This window comes from Zonotrichia albicollis, chromosome W (assembly GCF_047830755.1).
Source record: "Zonotrichia albicollis isolate bZonAlb1 chromosome W, bZonAlb1.hap1, whole genome shotgun sequence".
Taxonomy (NCBI): Eukaryota; Metazoa; Chordata; class Aves; order Passeriformes; family Passerellidae; genus Zonotrichia; species Zonotrichia albicollis.
This window is the reverse complement of record NC_133859.1, coordinates 16,479,359-16,499,549: the sequence shown is the minus strand read 5'-3', so window position 1 is coordinate 16,499,549 and position 20,191 is coordinate 16,479,359. Positions and strand designations below refer to the sequence as shown.

The 20,191-nt window shown below is 41.3% G+C and overlaps 1 protein-coding gene across 3 annotated transcripts in view; it reads right to left on the bottom strand.

The window, feature by feature from the left end:
* The window catches only part of LOC141726825 (mothers against decapentaplegic homolog 2-like), a 95,407-nt gene that overhangs the window by 12,704 nt on the left and 62,512 nt on the right, over positions 1-20,191 (bottom strand). For 2 of the 3 annotated variants that reach the window (XM_074531900.1, XM_074531902.1), the window contains 5 exons: positions 17,539-17,613; positions 16,063-16,116; positions 13,457-13,669; positions 11,214-11,351; positions 10,909-11,053 (listed from right to left, as the gene is read on the bottom strand). In XM_074531900.1, coding sequence (XP_074388001.1) covers positions 10,909-11,053; positions 11,214-11,351; positions 13,457-13,669; positions 16,063-16,116; positions 17,539-17,613 — 625 coding nt within the window. The remainder of the gene's footprint in view (positions 1-10,908; positions 11,054-11,213; positions 11,352-13,456; positions 13,670-16,062; positions 16,117-17,538; positions 17,614-20,191) is intronic. The other variant, XM_074531901.1, reaches the window with a different exon arrangement.

The following is a 20,191-nucleotide window of genomic DNA, read 5'->3' as shown; positions in this document are numbered from 1 at the left end:
CTGGGACTGCTTTTAGCCTAGATACTTGGCAGTCGCTAGGAGACCAGCTGTGGCAAGAAATCTCCAGTGGAGATAAGGATGCATTTGAATTAGCAGTAACCTGGGGCACTATTTTTAAAGCGTTACAGAACAGGACCCTGGGGAGGGTGAAACGGATGTGGAGGACTCAGAGGGTGAAGACGATCCCTCTATAGACACTTACGTGCCAGAAGGCGAGGAGGCTCAGGAAGCTGCTGGCGGCTTTCCCTCAGCTCCACCTGGACCCCTGAGGGACACGGAAGTTGCTAGTAAAATCTATTCCTCGCCTTGAGATTATGTCCCCCTGACATATCCTTCTCCCCGTGACTTTGTAATGCCAAAGTATCTGTCACTGGTGACGCAGCTCACGGACGCTTTGTTAGCTGAGCCCCAGTCGGAAATTGCCAAGTGTCCTCCTCGTTTTGCCCCCCCCCCCCCCCACCTCCTCCTCTCTCTGCATCTGAAGTGGCAGCAGCAGAGCCTTTGCTGCAGCCAGCTTTGTTTCCCTGCCTGGCCCCTCCTCTCTCTGCGTCTCAAGTGGTGGCAGCAGAGCCTTTGTGGCACGCAGCTTCATTTCCCCCCTTGGACCCTCCTTCCTCTGCGTTGCAGGGGGCGGTGGGAGTGCCTCCACTGCAGAAAGGTGATGCAGTTGGAGCCGTTGTCCCTTCGGCCCCTCCGTTCCCATCTGCAAGGTCAGCGCAAGTGTCTGCACCACCTCCTCCACCAGCCTCATGCGGAACTGTGGGCGCCGTGCCTTCTGCTTCTGCTGTATTGGCGCCACCACTCGCAGCGTCCACCATGGCTGCCCCCCCCGCCTCGGTGCTTCAAGCTTGCCCGCCCTCCTCCGCTTCCTTCAGGCTGTCCCGCGTGCCATTGCCCCGGGACGTGGACAGTGACACGGATGGAGACCGACAGCTTGTCCCGCGGTGGGGGAGTGTCTGGCAGCTGAGAGCTGGCACCGAAGTGCTGCAAAAATGCCCCAGAGCCACCTGTGGACATTGCCACTATGTCAGGTGACCATGCGACCAGAGCACCTGGGATGTTTTTGGGAATTGGTCAAATTGCGAGCTCTGGAAATGGGGAATTGGGACTTGCTAGAGAAGATGGCGATGCCCAGGGGTGGCATTATCAAGACCGTAGATGAAGGGGGGGGGAAACACAGGTAGACATCAAGTAGTTGTTCCATCATCTAAAGAAAGTATGATAGTGAATCAGGGAGTCAGTGTAGCCCCACAGGGGGGTGTCCAAGCCCTTCCTGTGTTTAAGGCTGTTCCAAATATGGGACAAGTCAACAGGCATGATGTCATTGCATGGAAAGTCATACAGGATTTGCAAAATAAAGTAGCAAAATATGGGCTTGGTTCTTCAGAAGTTATGTAAGTTATCAGGGTATTAAACACTGATCTGCTTGCCCCATTTGATATTAAACATCTGGGTCAAGTGTTGTTCCAACTTGTGCAATTTAGAGTTTTTGAGGACAACTGGAGGCAGGTGTCTGATAAGACTGCAGCAGATAACATGCGACTGCCTCAGGCTGATCCTAGATATGCTGTTGGAGTAGATGCTCTTATGGGGAAGGGTATCTTTTCTAATCCTGATGTTCAGGCTACCTGGGACCCTCGGATTCTTGAGTAGAGTCAAAAGATAAGCATTGAGGCACTGTTAAAAACTATACAAATGGCTATTCCCAAGCCGCAATATGTGAAAATAACTCAAGGAATGAAGGAACCATTTCTGCCATTTGTTGAGGAAATTGCAGCGGCCTTAGAAAAGCAGATTGAGGATGACAACTTGAGACAGATTTTATGCAAGCAATTAGCAAAGGATAACCCCAAAAAAGATTGCAGAAAGATCATAGAGGCTCTTCCAGGTGACCCAACATTAACAGATATGGTCCAAGCATGCTCTAAAGTGGGCTCTGTAGACTACAAAACGTCAGTTTTGGCTGCTGCTATACAGCCAGCCCAGGCATCCGGTGAGTGTGGACAACAGAGACAGGTGAATAATAAGTGCAAGCAAAAACAGGTAACAGAGAAGCAGAAAGGAAAGAAAGGTCATTTCTTGTGTGCTAGATGCGCGAGGCAAGGTCATTATGCAAACCAATGTAAGTCTAAATACCATGCCAATGGTCAGCTTTTGGCAGGCTCGGGAAACAGGAGGAAGAGCACAAAGGAGACCTGTGCTCTGACACAAGTGATTCCCCAGTGCATGGTACCGACACAGGCTTACTCAGCCAGCTTAGGGGTAGTACCCAAGGAGCAGCTGGAGTGGATGTACACACTGCAGCAACAGTCATCTTAGAATCTTGTTGTGTATATAAGGTTCTTCTGGATGTATTTGGACCTTTGGGTCAAGGATTGAGTGCACTGCTTGTGGAGAGATCTAGTGCGACCCTTCAAGGAATCTTTGTGCATCCAGGAGTCATTGATGCTGACTTTACAGGCCAAATTTGTGCCATGGTTTCCGTACCCACCCCCTCGTCACTATCCCTGCAGGGACTCGCATTGCTCAACTTGTGCCTTTTCAGTCATGTGTCCCCAGGACTGACCAGCGGAGTCATGGAGATGGCAGCTTTGGATTTACAGGACTGCCACAAGTTTTCTGGACTGCAGATATTTCTACTCAGCGACCACAGATGACATGTACCCTGATTCTACCAGGTGCCAGCCCGCCTCAGATCCAGCTTCGAGGTTTGATCGACACAGGGGCTGACATGACAATCATCTCCTTCTCTGCGTGGCCTCCTGCGTGGCCTTTGGCTTCCATGGGTTCGGTTATCAAAGGGTTGGGAGGAACTACATAGATCATTATAAGCCAATGGTCTGTGCTGGCCAAAAATGCAGAGGGGCAGACGGCTACAGTTCTGCCTTATGTCACTGCAGCTCCACTCAACCTCTGGGGGCAGGATGTATTGGCAGCCTGAGGGGTACGGATTGGGACACATTTTTGATGGGGGCCCCTGTGCTGAAGGGTGCACAGTATCCTACGTTGCCTTTGTGGTGGCTAGTAAACAGACTCATCTGGCAAAACCAGTGGCCCCTGACAAAAGAAAAGTTGGTCACCCTTTGTGAATTAGTTCAGGAACAATTGCAACAGGATCACATTGAGATTTCTACTAGTCCCTGGAATACTCCTGTCTTTGTAATTAGGAAAAATCTGGGAAATTGAGGCTGTTACAGGACCTCTGGAAAATCAATGCAGTGATGGAAAGCATCTGGGCATTGCAGCCTGGTATGCCCTCATGCACCCTGATCCCTATGGGGTGGAAAATTTTGATAATTGATTTGAAGGATTGTTTTTTCACAATTCCTTTGCATTCTGATGACAAGCCAAAATTCTCCTTTATGGTACCTGCAATTAATAATGAGGAACCTGTGCAGAGCTATCAATGGAAATTTTTTTTGCTGCAGGGCTTCAAGAACAGTCAGACTATCTGTCAATGGTATGTGGCTCAGGCCTTGTCTGGAGTCTGCGAGCAGTTTCCTGAAGCATATTGCTATCACTATATGGACAACATCCTGGAGGCGGCATCCACCCAGGATGAGCTGCTGAGGATACAGACTCAACTGTTCACTGCTCTGCACTCCTATGGGCTGCAAGTAGCTCCAGAGAAGGTTCAACAGCATCCTCCTTGGAAATATTTAGGAGCAAAAATTTTGGATCGCACCATTCAACATCAAGAGGTGCAATTAATGGATTCTGTTAAGACTCTGAATGATGCCCAGAAATTGCTGGGTACCATCAGTTGGTTACGTCCTTATTTGGGGCTAACCACAACACAATTGTCCCCACTGTTTAACGTTTTAAAGGGGGACCCTGATCTGAATTCACCTCAGCAATTGACTGCTGGGGCGCGACGAGCGCTGGAGGAAGTCCAGCGAGCTATTTCTGCTCATCAGGTTTATCGAGTAGATACCTCCATTGATATCGCTGTTTTCATTACCAATCCAGATTTTCATTCTACAGGTATCATTGGCCAATGGAGTGAAAAATGGTCCGATCCTTTGCACATTTTGGAATGGGTCTTCTTGCCCCATCAACCGAAAAAGACAGCACCCACATTGTTTGAATTGATCACTCATTTGATAATCAAATGCCATCAACGGTGTTTGCAATTAATGGCAGCTGATCCTGCAAAAATTATTCTTCCAGTAGAGCGGGAAGACTTTGAATGGAGCTTTGCTAACAGCGCTCCTTTGCAAAGTGCGCTGCAAAACTTTTCAGGGCAGATTGCTTATCATCTGCCCAGTCATAAGTTATTGCAGTTGGCAAAAATCAACCAATCTGTCTTTGCAGCCAAAAAATAGTCGGGTGCCAGTGCAAGGACCCACCATCTTCACTGATGGCTCAAGAAAAACAGGGAAAGCCATTGTTACTTGGGAGGATAAATCTGAGTGGCAGGTGCTGGAAGGCCACGAGTCAGGCTCAGCCCAGTTGGTTGAATTGAAGGCTGTTGCCATGGCATTCCAGCGATTTTCTCAGGTACCTCTGAATCTGGTAACTGATTCTGCTTGTGTAGCAGACATAACCAAACGTTTGGATTGTTCACTTCTGAAAGAAGTCAATAATGCAGCTTTGTTTCACTAACTGAAAACGTGGTGTGTAATTCAGGCCTGAATTCATCCTTATTACGTCCTGCACATTCGGAGTCATACCAATTTACCAGGTTTCATAACAGAAGGTAATGCCAGGACTGACAGGTTGGCTAACCCTGCGTGGGTAGTGCCTCAGCCTGACAAAATTGTGCAAGCCAAGGCATTGCATGATTTTTTCCATCAAAGTGCACATACATTGCAGAAACAACTTCAGTTAATGCCAACTGAGGCTCGTGACATTGTCAGTTCTTGCACTGACTGTCATGGACTTGCTGCACCTTTACCAGCAGGGGTAAACCCCAGAGGCTTTCAGACACCTAAAAGCCTTGCAGCTTTGGCAAACGGATATCACTCATATTGCCGAATTTGGCTGACTTAAGCATGTGCACGTGTTTATTGACACCTCCTCTGCTAAGTGGGCATCTGCTCATACTGGGGAAAAGGGTCATGATGTTATTGCCCATTGGAGGATGGCTTTTGCGATCTTAGGTATACCTTCTTCTGTGAAAACTGTTAATGGTCCTACCTACGTCTCGCAGAAGACGTGGCAGTTTTTACGTTTATGGGGAGTGTCGGATGAATTTGGTATTCCGCATTCTCCAACTGGTCAAGCTATTGTTGAATGCGCTCATAGCACTTTAGAGCGTGTTCTGGAAAAACAAAAAGGAGGAATGCCTCGAGAAACCCCGCACAGCTGACTGGAAAAGGCTCTATATACAATTAATCACCTTACAGTGCCACAAAATTCAAACAATCCTGTCATTTTAAATCACTTTCTTTCATTGCAGTCTTCAGGTGAGATGCACCTGCCTTGAGCGGAAGTCTGGATACGGGATCTAACCACTAATAAGTGGGAAGGCCCGTGTGAGCTTATCACTTGGGATTGTGGGTATGCATGCGTTTCCACAGATGCTGGGGTATGGTGGATACTTGCAAGGTGTGTTCGCCCTGACTTATGACACCAAAAGCAGAGTGTAGCCAACAGGCAACCATCGAATGATGATCAGGATGCTGATCATCAATCGGACGGTCTCTACAAGTAGAGAATGAGCATTCTATCTTTTTCTTTGTTTCTGGAGTAGTGAATGTCGACAAGTTAGACTGCCAATTCTTTGAGCAGACTAACGATGTTTATTTTACTGTATTATAATTAGTAACTGACTTCTTGCAAGAATGAACAACAAAACTTGATGGTGGTGCATGGACGTGATTGTGAAGAATTTGATGGCATGTGCAAGAGAATCTCCCTGACCATTCTAATTTAGTGTCTGATTGAGGTTCTGGTTGGTAACTGGCAAATTACTAAAAGGGCCTCTTGAGCTGTGTTTGTTCTCCTTCCTGCAAAGGGCCCTGCAGGGGTTTACAAATGCCACCTTGTTTTTTAAAACAAAAAGGAGGAATTGTGGATGCTGACAGTCTGGTCAAAGTCAGATAAACTTTCCCAGGCGTTGCTCTGGTGTAGCATCCCATGAACTCTCTCTCCTCAGCCAATTCCCAAGCAAATTGCCTTGGAAAGACCATAGATTTCATTCTTCCTGTGGGAAAAGACAAAACTCCTCCATGGACCTCTGTCTCACTGATCCCTATATTTCACAACCTACCCTAGTTTCTCCTTTCCCTGTTTCCTCATTGGTTGGGTACCCCTGGTGGCTGCCCCCTCTCACCTGGAGACCAATCCCCTTTGCCCTGCCATTAGCTCTGCACCCCTCCTCCCTTCCCCTTCTTAAACTGTCCAGAGCATGTGCTCTCGCTCTTTCACCTGGGTTTCCTTCAGCCACCACATGCAATTAACCTTGCTGGAATAAAATCCTGCAAAGAGCCTTCTGCCTCTCTCACTGAGCCAGCTGTAGTGAGTGTTGTGTGTGAATCTGACTGCATTGCCTGAATGTTAACCCAACCTACAGGAGAGGTTTGTTTGGAACAGATAATAGGCAGCAGCACCCATCATCCTATTCCCCCATTTTTACTCTGGGGAGTTCAGAGAAAGAATTAAAACAATCCTTAATCTTTGCAGATGGTGTTATTTACTTGTAAGATGTTTACAAGAAGGGTGTTGTTCCTAATTAGCCAATGATGTAAGGGGTGTTGATTAAGGACCAATCAGGTCCAGCTTTGTCGGAACTGTCTATAAAAGAATGTGATGGCTAATAAAGTCTGCATTTGCCTTCTGAGACCATAGGAGTCTATGTCGCTTAATTCATCCATCCCTAATACAACAGCGACAAGTTGTGACTGCTTTAGGGATACAATGGACTCTCCATATCCCCTGGCACCCCCAGAGTTTGGGCAGGGTTGAAAGAATGAATGGAGAAATAAAGAAACACCTCCCGAAGCTGGTGATAGAAACTAAGATGTGGCTCTTCCCACTGGTTTTGGCAAGAATAAGGGCCAGACCCAGGGGAGATAGTAAATTATCTCCCTTTGAATTGATGTTTGGAATTCCTTAACCTTGTAATTCTCAGCCTAGTGGGGGGATAGAGATAAGTGATATGTATTTGAAACAATATGTGGCCTGGATACTGTCTCTTGTGAAATCTCTTTGACAGGAAGCTCATCTGGCACAGACCCTGCCTTTGGACTTTGCTGTTCACAACATTCAGCCAGGAGATTGGGTCCTAGTTAAGGAGTGGAAAGAAGCACCCCTGGTGGCGAAGTGCCGTGTACCTTTCCAGGTGTTGCTGACCACAGAAACAGCTGTCAAGACAGCTGAACATGGGTGGACCCATCACACTTGGGTCAAGGTCTCTGAGGGCCCAGAGATTAGGACATCTCAGCTGGAGGAGGATAGGAAGCTGTGACTGACACTCCACAGGAGTGGACTGGAGCAGTACCCAGTGCGTCGACATCGGGGGAAGCCTTGTGTGCCTATCCACAGACTGCCTGCTGAAATAATCTGTGTGGGCATCCCTCCTTTCGGATCTCCAGTCATTGGGGGCCAATCCTTGCTGTCATTGTTTTCTTTATGTTAAGCTGTTTCTGTGCCTTCTCTCGCCACAGGTGATGTGGAAGACAACGTGAAAGTGAAAATTAGGTTAGGAGATTAGATTACACCATTAGAATGTTTCTCTTAATAATCTTACCCTTATATTGTCAGTTAGGTTGGGGCCAAAAGTGGGAAAATAATTTTTTAACCTTGTGAGAAGGAGTAGCAAAAACCTTTAACCTTAGCAATTGTTGGGTCTGTGGAGGGCCAGGGGGATCTGAAAGCTGGCCATGAGTGGCCAGCCCAGTCGAGCCTAAATGGTGGGTTAGCACCCTGAGTGAGGTCCATAATTGAACAGGATTTTGGGATGAAGAAGGAAGTCCATGGCAGCTTCATTCTTCTGAAAGAGGCATTTATTGTCTAAATAGAACAGGAAACATATGTGGGAAAAAGCGTTTGTGACTGGACTTTATCTTTGGGTTTAGATTGTTGGACCCCAAACTGCTCTCCTTATGATTGTTCCAGATATCAAGGCAGATGGAATCAAACGCATGTTAAGCTCACTAATGGTAGTTAGGTAAGGTGTTCCTTCCATAATTACCGGAAGGATTTTGAAGTCTGTAAAGCAGTGGGGAAGGATAAGTTTTTTTACCCCTTATTTCTAAGCTGCCCTCAAGATAATTCCACAAGTAGGACACGTTTTCCGTGACTATCAGTGGAAGTGGCAACACCGGAACGGAACTTGAACCCTTTTTAATAGGTTCTGGTCCAGATCTAACAAACAGATCTGGGATGTAACTGCAGGTGGAAACCTCATGTGGGAGCTTGGAAATGCAAATACTGTGATTCTTACAGCAGGGCAACTATTGTTGGGGGACCACTAGGCCCAGGAAGCAAGCTGTATTTTGACCCACCAATTTATGATGAAAATTGGAAAGGTCCCTTTGCCAATGGGACCTGGGCTTTAAAAGGGCATTACTGGATTTGTGGCCAATATGCTTACCGCAGGTTACCCCCAAACCGGTCAGGGATATGTTATGCAAAGGTATATTAGACCATTGTTCTTTCTGCTACCACAAGCTCAGGGAAATCAGTTAAGAATCAAGTTGCATGATGATTTAATTAGAGAAAAGCAGTTAATTGATGTATCCCTGGCTGGAAGGAGCACCCAAAAGTGGGGTGAAGATGAATGGCCACCTGAATGATTTATACAACACTATGGATCAGACACATGGAATCCTAATTAATATCAGGTGCCAGAGAACCCTTATATAATTTAAATCAGATAATTAGGTTACAAGCTGTCTTTGAAGTAATAATGAACCAGATAGCTACAGCTCTTGACCTCCTTGCTGACCAATCTACTCAGATGAGAAATGCAATATTTCAACATCGGATGGTATTAGACTATTTATTAGCAGAAGAAGGGGCAGTGTGTGACAATTTAAATGACTCAAACTGCTGCTTGCACATAGATGGCAATGGAAAGGTGGTGAAACAAATAACAAAAAGAATAAGAAAGTTAGCTCATGTACCGGTCCAAACATGGAAAGGATGGAAATAGGACATGTTTTTGTGCTTATCTGGTGGACTATGGGTTAAACAAATGCATTTCTTACTCTTATGTGTTGTAGCAACTCTAATCTTTTTACCATGCATGATCCTTTGCTTAGTACAACTTATTCAATATGTGATCAAAGGGATGCAGGTAGTAGCCATGCCTACTGATCCAGAGATGGCTACAAAAGGACAGAAATTGATGTCACTGCAAATAATTGTAAAACCAAAAAAGACCCAGGAACAGGAAATTAGGTCCATGATAACTAAAGTTTGTAAAGACAATTATTTAAAAAAAATAAAAGATGAGGGATTGAGAGGAATGACGGATTTGTCTTTACAAATGAACTGTGGGTCTGCTGGTAGATAAAACTAGCACTGAGAGATAAAAAAAACAATGGGAAGGATTCCACTGATTGATGAATGGACAAAGATATTTACCTTTACAAACAAATTGTAGGTTTGCTGATAAATGAAATTAGATATTGAAAGATGAAAGAAACAATGGGGAAAACCCCCAAATTCCATAAGAATTAAAAATTTTAAAAAGGAGGATTATACATTAGAGGGAAATCTTGAGTATCAGGCATTCCGGGAAGTCTGTACCTCTCAAGTACCTCAGCCAATGGGGAAAGAGAGAAGGGAAATGCGGCCAGGAAATTAGGATAAAAAGGAGGGTGCGTCCTCTAAAAATTTGAGAGATCCCAGGGGAACCCCCATGGCCTCTCCCTTTATTCGAATAAAGTAAAAGGATTCCTCTGTCTCCTTTTTGGACATAAACCTCTGATGTTTGTGGATTAATTTTCCTGACAAATGCAACAGTTCTTTAAACTTGAACTACTTTTTTTTTTTTTCTGCGTATCTCTTACTGACAAAGAGGTGCCAATTTATTCCCTTACTGAATTTTCTCATTTCATCTAATTATACTTCTACAAAATTGGCTTAATTTATCTGAGAAGCCTCCCCCCACATAATGACACTGCTATTTACATGTGTATATTTCAAGAGCAGATAAAAGAAACAAACCCCCAAGATTCACAGTGGAACCGACACACCATTATTGATCTTTAGAAATTATATGGATTTTAAAAAAGTCATTATGGGTATTGATATGTCAGACTTCATTCTTTCAGGGAACAATTTCTAGAGACGCTTAAGGAATTTGTTTAAATAAAGAATATAATTGGAATCTATTCAAAAAGCAGATAAAAGGCTATTTTTTCCACTCAAAAAAAGTTTTAGCTGTTTTACTACATAAACACAGTCATCTTACTCCCACAAAGTTTTTTCCAAGTTCCAAAATATTTGTCAACCCTTAAATGCATTTTCTCCAACTTTTTCATTCTGCAGAATGCACTCCAAATGACTTCAGTTCTTTCTGTAAGATACTGTCAACTGCATCCCTCACCACAACCTAATGAACTCATTATACTCCACACAGAACAGGACAGAGACCAAAATTACTGTGCATCTAACAAACAGCAAATAATCTCTCTGCACAAACTGTGAAACTTCTAGATATTGTCAGTGATTTTACCATAATAAGCAAGCAAGCAGAACCAAGTGAAGAAACAACTTTGACAACATTCCTTGCTCAACAGCTGACTATAATACTAAAATCAATTTCTGGTCTTTATAACTTAAAAACTCAATAGCTGAGGCGGGAGAAAAAGGAAAATATGGGGTTCAACTTGCAGACAGCATGTCTACAGTAGCACTAAGAAGCCTGTAGGTACAGCTTTCAAACCAGACAGAAATAGTGGATTAGCAAAAGAATAAAAATTAACTTTCAAATTAAAACTTAAAGTTTTTTACCTGTATTCAGCTCCCCATCCTTTAACAAAACTCATTCTTATGGTACACATTCTAGTAAGCTGATAAACTGCTTCAAAACCTTGATTCACAGACTGAGCCAGAAGAGCAGCAAATTCTTGGTTATTAAAGATTTTGAGGTTGCATCCTATAAAGAAAAAAAGTCCAAAGAGTACAATCAATCAGTGAATATTTGTGTTTGCTACACAGAAACCCAAAACTATGAAGAAACTATGAAAAGGAAATCAAATGTCCAATGAATACATTCACTGAATAGTTTTACACAATACCTTTGGTAAGCTACTAACCTGGTGGAATTTTGCACACAGTTGCAGGATGCCAGCCATATCTTTGATTACAGTTGGGGCTCTGAACAAAAATTGCGCTATCACTTAAGCACTCAGCAAAAACTTCTCCACCAATGTAATAGAGACGTACACCCCTTCCTGTAGCAAAATTCAAAAGAACTTTAGTTATGATATGACCCAAGAAGATTAACAAACAAGAGAGGATTTTGTTTCAGAGAAGGCCACAGTTTTTCATTATAACAGAAACAGAAATAAATAATCTACAGGACAACACTGCTGGGCTGACAGCTGTAGCGGGAGCAGAACACAATTAACTTGCATTTTTCCTCCCACGAACTCAAAATAGTTGAAGGAGAAGCAGAATAATTTTTGGTCAAGAGTGAGATAGAATTTTCTAGCCATGTAATGGCTTATAACCCAATCAAAATTAGAAAGCAGTGTTGATTACAAATAATTTTTAGTTAAAGAAATACCAGAATAAAAATATTAGGTTTAACAGAGCTAAAACTTGTGCTAGTATTAAAGTTTTGTATATGAAGGAACACAGACCACTATGGCAAAAAAGGAAAACACAGTGTACCACTTCAACACTCTTTGCTTACATGCACCCATACAATTTCACAACCCACTGCATACCCCTTTCTCTGTAGTATTTGAGCAAAATCAACAGGACTTCATTCAGCCCTATTACAACAACTCTAAGAAATATTATTGTTCACTTTTAAATTGTGGTTTTTTTCTCTCTCTCAGAGTGGTAAAAAACTTGTATGGCTTATTTCTAGCAGAAGATAAGTAATGTACAATTGAGCTCTCAAAGAAAGCTATTTATAATTAACAGGTTCTTTAAAGGCCATAGTTCCTATTTCCCCTTTAAAACAATTTTTCAAACAAAATGTGAATTGGTCTATTAAAAAAGTAAGAGTTCCTTACATTTTTGCTTTTCCTCATCAATAGTCATTTTGATTAGTTAGCACAGGTATAGCCGGGGCTTCTGAACATCTAAATTTTTATTAGACAAGCATTTGGATTTGGCATAGAGGCAATCAGAAGGTTCTATTAAAGAAGTTGAAATTTTTACTAAAAATCAAACCAAAAAACCTAATGAATACTGCTAAATAAAATAATTCAGAAAAAAAAAGGCTAGTTTATTGAAGAACCTAAAGCAAAGACACCGCATTGTTGTTGGGATGTTGGGAGACACAAGACAGATGATGGACTTTGGACCTTATTAGCATGAGATTTGATAAACAAAATACCTTGGCAAAAGCAAACAGAACTTTGAAAATTAGATCTAGATTGCAAGAAGATTAAATCAGGCAGGTTTACCGGAAAAAGAAAATCTCATTAAACTCTGCAAGCAAGAGATGTTGTAATATGTGTAAGTTTGTGATTGTGATTTTAACCTAATCATTGTACTTCACATTACTAGTCTCCCTAAAACAGTATATAAGTGTTTGTATCCCACAATAAATCAGATTCTGATCACTGAACCAGTCTTCCCCGTCTTTCTTCATCAATGAAACATTGTAGAAAACAATATTCTTTACTAACCATTACAAAGAAAATCTTAATAATGTCAAAACAGCATGTTATCTTAACTGCAGCTTTTCCCATTTCAGAAAAGCATTCAAGTACTACCAATGTTCATGCTGCATTTTATAAATTAGAATAAACTAAGCAACATGCTAATATTTTGCAATTAAAGCTTAATTTCAATTATAAGCAACTCCGAATATAAATGCTACCTAGGGCAGAGCAGTCCAATGAGGATCCTGAAAGCCAAAAATCTGCTCCTTGGGATACTTTGGTGCGTCAACTCTTTCCAGAAGGCAGAGAACAGCAACATGAGCAACAGAAACCCCTACAGTTGAGTGGCTTCCTTCTGTGCTGCTTGCATCCTGACAGTTGTGTGACTGCTGCTGCCATCAGCTTAGTGACTACTGATTGAGGAAAGGGAGATCCTTTCAGCTGTAGCCATCACTACATCTCTTCCCAATTGCAACAGGCTGTGGTAACAGAAGCAGCTATATTTCTCCTCAGTTTCAGAAGCAGCAACCTCTCTATTTTTCCACTTCTGTCCTTAGCAAGAGAGATCAAGCTCCTCTTTGCAAGCCCCAAGGGAGAAGTTCTATGGCTGGCTGCACAAGGGGGAAAGGAACCCAAAACACAGATCTGCCCATTCTACCTAGGTCAGTCCAGATAATTTAACGTCTAAAATGAAATTAAAGATCAGAGATCTTTACCTATGTGTCGCCTTGTCATTTCCACTGTAGCATTTCTGTTTACGTTGGAAAGCAAACCTAGACAAAATCGTTCTGAATTTGATGGATCTGTAAAGCCATCTACAGTCAGAGAAGGCTGGGATGCGTGGAAGGTTTCTCCCACTCTCTGATTCAATTCATAATATGCTATTGAACACCAAAACGCAGGCTCCGAGTAAGTAACTGGTTGCAAGTCTATAAAAAAAGAAATAAAACAAGCTTAATGCAGAATTCGAGGCTGAAAAGAAATCTATCTGCCCTGCTATTTGTCTCTCCCAGAAACAACAGCTGTTAATCTCTGCAAATTATATTTTACTTGCTGTCATTTTTACCTACTCCAGTAAACATAATGGAATTTAGATTTTCACACAAAGGAAGAAGGAGGGGAAGAGGGGGTGTGCGGATTCTTACAGGGATGATCTAATCTGACCACAGCCCATTTAGTTCAGTACTTGCATTTTGCTTGGCAAAAAACTAATTCTGCTATGAGTGCCAGATGTTGAGACATTTCTGTTGCTTTTCTATAATTTGCAAACATTTTGACAATGTTAAAGAAAAGATTAAACTATCAAACACTGAACCACACAAAGGGAAAAATATTAATATGAAAATTATATTTTCTTATATTACACTAGATCTTATACCATCTCTATCTAAAAGCAGTTCCAAGGTCCTTTTACTCTCCCCCATGAGAGCTCAATATCTTCCCTGTGCATCTTCAACTTTTCCTGAGCTGCTTGCCCTTTTTACCTACCCTCATTACTTACTAAGCATTCTAAACAGCATTTTTCTGTCATCATTGCTTAAACAAACCCAGGGGAATCTGATCTTCCTTAGGCATTTATACAAATACACAGCAATGGCACCTCATCAAAGCAGGTGGACAACTAATGTGGGAGCAATGATTGTGTTGCAGTTACAGGTGAAACAGTACGTGAGAAGAGTAGCAGAACATATATACAAGGGAGTCAGCAAGTCTGGGCAGCACTATGTATTGGCTAACATCCTTTAAACTATTTTCTAAACACTAGTTCTGCACACACAACCATATTATTCTTTCTCTTTGCTAGGAACTCAACAGTTACAGAAATAGAGTAGTAGTTAAGAAGTTATTTACCCAGCCCTATCATGTTTATCATCAGGAAGCCAACCCAATAGTCTCCTCCTAATACAGTTCTTAATTTTTTTAAGTACGTTTTCAGTTTAAATGTAATATATACTGTTATGTTTCGAGCTTGGCACAGAGCTAGTGCTCTTATGAAAATGTTTTTACTCTGGTGTCTGTTGTGAGATGTGACTAGGAATAAGCAAAACAGGCTTTAGTTTAAACATAAAGAAAACTTTATTACTTAAACTACAGGAAAAATAGGAAAACTTATAGGAAAAAAAATTGAAAACTTTACAAAAAATACTTTTTTCTTCTCTACTACTAGAATTTCTTAATTTGATACATTCCTCTTAAATCACTAACTGCTTAGTTTGGCACTACTTTTTAGTATACTCAAACTTCAGTCTATGATGAAGAGGAGAGGAGTCTCTTTTGTTCTATAGGCTTCGTTTGGAAACACGCTGAAATTTCGTATGCTTTTATGTTACTCGGCACTGCTCGGAAAAGTTTTTCTGCTGCTTGTGACATTTTTTTTCTATGCTTAGTGCTCTCACTACTGTGCATGGATTAGAGTTGCTTCTAGGGTTGTTTTTTAAGGCTGCTTTGTCTCACTCTAAAAAGGCACAGTTTCTGCTTTGGGACATCTGTCCCCCCCATATTTTTTAAACTCTTTGGGGCTGAGGGGTCTTTACGATGAACTTTCTTGGTTCTGAGGCACTGCTTCCCCCTAAGTGCAGTCTTTGTGTTACAGGAACAAACTGAGTTTATGGCTACACAAAAAAAGTTTAGCTAAAAGGCTACTCTAATTATCTCTCTCTATTCAGTTATTTTTACATCTTTTGGGCTAGGTCTTTGTTTCATCTAATTTCTTATTTCTCTTTTTATTCAGCTCTGAGGAGGATCAGCATTTTTGCAAGGCTTTAATCATGTAAGAAAGGGGTTAAAACTTTTAGTCTTTGTTTGTTTCAGAATACTGGTACTCTCACACGCGCTGCTGCTGCGGCCGGCCGGCACTCTCCCCCCCCTTCACTTCCTGGGCCGGCTGCTATCACATTTAGACGCCGGCTCTCCTCTTTCTCCCTCCTGGGGGGGGAATGGCTGCTCGATGGCTGTTTCTTGGGGCTGCTTTTCTACTCTTCTATCTTCGAGGGCTTTCTATCTCTGTCCAGGCCCAGGCCTACTGCATGGCTGCCCCTCCCCTGCCTAGCAGCAGCAGCTGGACGAGGGAGGGAGATTTGACTTTTCGCTTCGACGTCCCAAGAGGGCTTCTCAGGGCTGAAACTTTGTTTTTTAACTCTTGTGTATTCTCGGAGGTGTGTTTAAACTTTACTGGCTACACCAGGTGCCAATATCAAACTCTGAGCATCTATTGGTTTGACTACAGCATTCTAGAATTCTCACTTCTTCTTGGTCAAACCACCACATATACATAAAGATGAGTCATCACACAGAGAAACAATTACAAGAATTTCCAGCTTACCCAGGCTATGATTAACTGGAGAAAGACTACTAGGAGACAGCTCTGCTGGAGATCCTGTTGAAGCAATACAGATTGTTTGAGAGCAAATGACTCTCATTATTTCAGATAAGTAGGAATAACCATTATCTAGATATAGTTTTACATTGAAATTCTTCAGAATAAGAAACCTCAGAAATACTAACATCACTTTTCCAGCATATCACACACTTATTGTGAATTAAGACTGCATTTAATTTTTCAGACTCATGGGACCCTACCCCACCTCATAAACCTAATTAACATCTTAGTGTTGTATTTGGCAGAACTTTCACTTCATGCACAATCTGTGCTTGCCACAGAATCATAGAATGGTTTGGATTGGAAGGGTCCTTCAAGATCATCTAGTTCCAATCCGCCTGCCATGGGCAGAACACCTTCCACTAGACCAGGTTACTTAAAGCCCCATCCAACCTGGCCTTGAACACTTCCAGGGATGGGGCAGACACAGCTTCTCTGGACAACCTGTGCCAGTACCTCACCACCTTCACAGGAAAGAATTTCTTCCCAATATCCCATCTAACTCTACTCTCTATCAGTCTGAAGCCATTCCCCCTTGTCCTATCACTCCATGCCCTTGTCCAAAGTCCCTCTCCAGCTCTCCTGTAGCCCCTTTGGGTACTGGAAGGTGCCCTAATGTCTCCCTGGAGACTTCTCTTCTCCAAGCTGGACAACCCCAACTCTCTCAGTCTGTCTTCATAAGAGAGGTGCTTCAGCCCAGTAAGAAGGTAGTGACTTCTTCTCAAATTCAGTGGAAAAAAAGCTAAGAAAAAGTGGACGAGACAAGCAAGATATTGCCTCTATTCTGAAAGGAGAGGGTTTATCTCTAGAAGAACAACTTGGATTTCCTCATTTGAGATTATTCTTTCCTGGAAGGAGGAAGGAAAAAGTTTAGAAAAACATGAACTCCTCAACACAATTTGTGCATTTGTAGATAAAATACAAAGAGGCTTTGCACAGAATCATTCCTACAATGATTGCTGATATCAGGCTTTTTAAATTAAGGTAGCCATTATCACATAGTGGGGAAATATTGCAATTCTTTTGGAAACTGGTGCAGTTGATTCCAACTAACTGAAAAAGATTGCTAACATATCTGTAACTTGTTTAGGCCAACAGACATGTTGCTTCAATGAACCTGTTTCCAGAAGGTAAAGTTGGAGATGGTTAAAACAAATCAGCTATTAAAATTTGATGATGACTTAATTAGATCTGTATATTTTTATTATAAAACAAATGTAATGTACTTAATATGGCACAGAATGTTTTAAAAGCATTCCCCTAACAAAATATTAATTTGTTCACTAAAGACTGAAAGTGATATTTTAAACAGAAAACACCAGGTTGTACAGAGGAAAACTGCCATCATCTTTTAGCCTGAATTCATGTTGCTATGCAGAGGGATCACAGCTAGTGATCCCAAGTTTTGAAAGTAGTTACCTGTATCCATGCTTTGGTTTAACTGCTGGTCATTTGTTTCTCCATCTTCACTGATATATCCTGGAGGTGGTGTTTCTGTCAAAAAAAAAAAAAAACAAACAAAAAAAAAAAAACCAAAAAACCTAATGGTTCAATGACTGAGGAAATTTGTACAATTTAGCATTTTGAGGTTTTGTTCTCAAGTCCTCATGAGCTTAATTCAATACCTAAATACTTTATTAGAATGTCATTTTGCCATCCCTTTCTCCTTCCAGTAGGTCTTCAAACACATTACTTGCCTTGCCTATGCAAAATGTAAAATCTCTTTTATTCCAGTCAACTGTTCAAATGTGTTAATACTTGTCTTTTCCATTTAAGACAAGATACTTTCACTAGAATAAGTAACAGTTTTGTAATTGTGATCAACAGCTTTCACATTTAGTAGAATTACAAATAAAAAAACCCCACATCTGGTGACTTGCACAAAAAAAAAAATCACGTGAGCTGTCTTAATGTACTATAACCATCAGGTCAGATACCCTCCCATGCCTTATAGATTTGAAGGTTACTTTTCAGTTCAGTTCCCAAATCCATTTTCCTTCATTATCTAAAAATTTCACTCAATAATAACTATATTATTTAACTAGTTACACTGCACAAGCTCTATTATCATTATTACTTCCAAGCTCTATTAAAACAATCATCTATTCTTTTAACTAGCTTTCTTTAAAGATGGAGTTTCAGTAACCAAAGCAAACTCAGAAACAAGTTTGAAGCATTCTGATACTAGAAACTTTGCCCAATTCAACAGAAATATCTTCAAAACCCAGAAGAGTATGCATGTTCCTTTTCTCCATTCAAAAGGTACTTTGTAATCCAGATAAGTTAACCAACTGCCTTTCAGGAAATAATTTTCTTTGAACTGGGCAAATATCTTTTCCTATATGGAGTTGGACTTCAATGATCCTTGTTGGTCCCTTCCAACTCAGGATATTCTATGATTCTATATATTAAAGGCAAAACCTGGATTGCTTTAGTGAAAGTGTTTGAAGATAACTATGTCTACAATCACCTTAGAATTGTCTCTGAGACATCTGAGGGATTAAGTACATTTAATTACATTACTATCAAACAGCAGAAATTAAGAGCTTTTTGCCCAAGAATTAAAATCAAATTATATCAAATATCATGGCTGAGATTTACAGCAATATATTAAGGTCAGAAGGAAGTCAGCGACAGGAAATTAGATTAAGTCAGTTGATTAAAAAAAATTAACCAAAAGAATTATCCTTGGTTCACTCTGTAAAAACTAGTGAGCTACATATAGATGTGACAAAATTCAAACGAGAATTTAAAAGGACGATTAAAGGAAATCTTCACTATCAAGAATTATGATAACAAAAATCATACTAATTTTGAACATTTTTATTGAATTCATTGTGATAAAGTGGACTCCACCCTTCTCCAAATCGTTCATTATAAAGGCCACAGCCATGGTAAAAGGTCAATTACCATTTCCAATCCAACTCACACTTCCTGTTTCCAGTTGCTAATCTAGAGTCGTTGGCATAGATTATTTTCCATAACTAATCTCTGTCTGAATAGAGATTTCCTCCATGTAGTAGTATTAATGGAACATATAGCCCCAAGAGCCATCCTGCACCTTCACGACTGCCATCTTCCCAGCTGTAAGTGAAACCAACCTCTCTGTAGACCATGTACTGAGACAGTATTGTGGTGCAAAGCTACTACAGTCTTAGTTTGGCCTACTGCTAAAGAAAATGCTTCTCTGAAGCAGGCTGTCAAGACACACAAGATTTATCAGAACCTAGCTAAGTGTTCAAGATTAAGTCAGCCAGGTCAAATAAAGTAAGATGCCATTAATATAACAGGAGGGTGTCAGTGACAAAGATAAGGATGCAAGGTGCGGTTAACTGCATAGTCATTTGAAAATCATGTGAATACCCACAATCACCTTGAACATACTTCCTGCAAGTAACTACCTAGCTGCTTTAGCTCATTTCCATAGCACTGGATTTGCAAATGGTAGCTTTCCAGTAAGTTGTTAGGAAATGGTATCAAAAGCCCTCAGATGGAGTCAAAAAAGGCATGCATCAGTTAGGAAAGCAGCACCAATTTCTATCCCCTTAAATTGCTCTTTAAAGATCTGCTGTCCCTAGGTGACAACAAACATGGCCCAGATTAAACAGATGAGAACAAATTTATTACATTTTTAATGCCATTTCAATTCTTGGATGCATTTAAAGAAAACACAAACAATAACCTAAGACACATAGATACAATTTCTATATTACACATATTTGAGTTTCAAGTAATTTTATTCTTCAAGAGAGTCTAGATCTGAATTTTCAGCTTGTTCATAACATAGCTGCATTAAACATTTATGAGAAAGCTTCAGCTTTACTTGGTTTTACACTCCAGGCAACTTCCTAAAGGGATAGGAAACACAAAGTTGGGGCAGGAAACAAAGTTCACTGATTTTATGTTTCAGTAACAGTACCAGGTTTTGGGTGCACTGTAGCAGGGTAGCCTTGGGGTGGGGAAGGGGCAAAGAAGGGGAAGAAGGAATTCTTTGATTTTAATATTGTTAGGTTGCTCTTTCATACTAAAAAGACAAAGCTGTGCACACAATAGTAACAAACACACAAAGCAG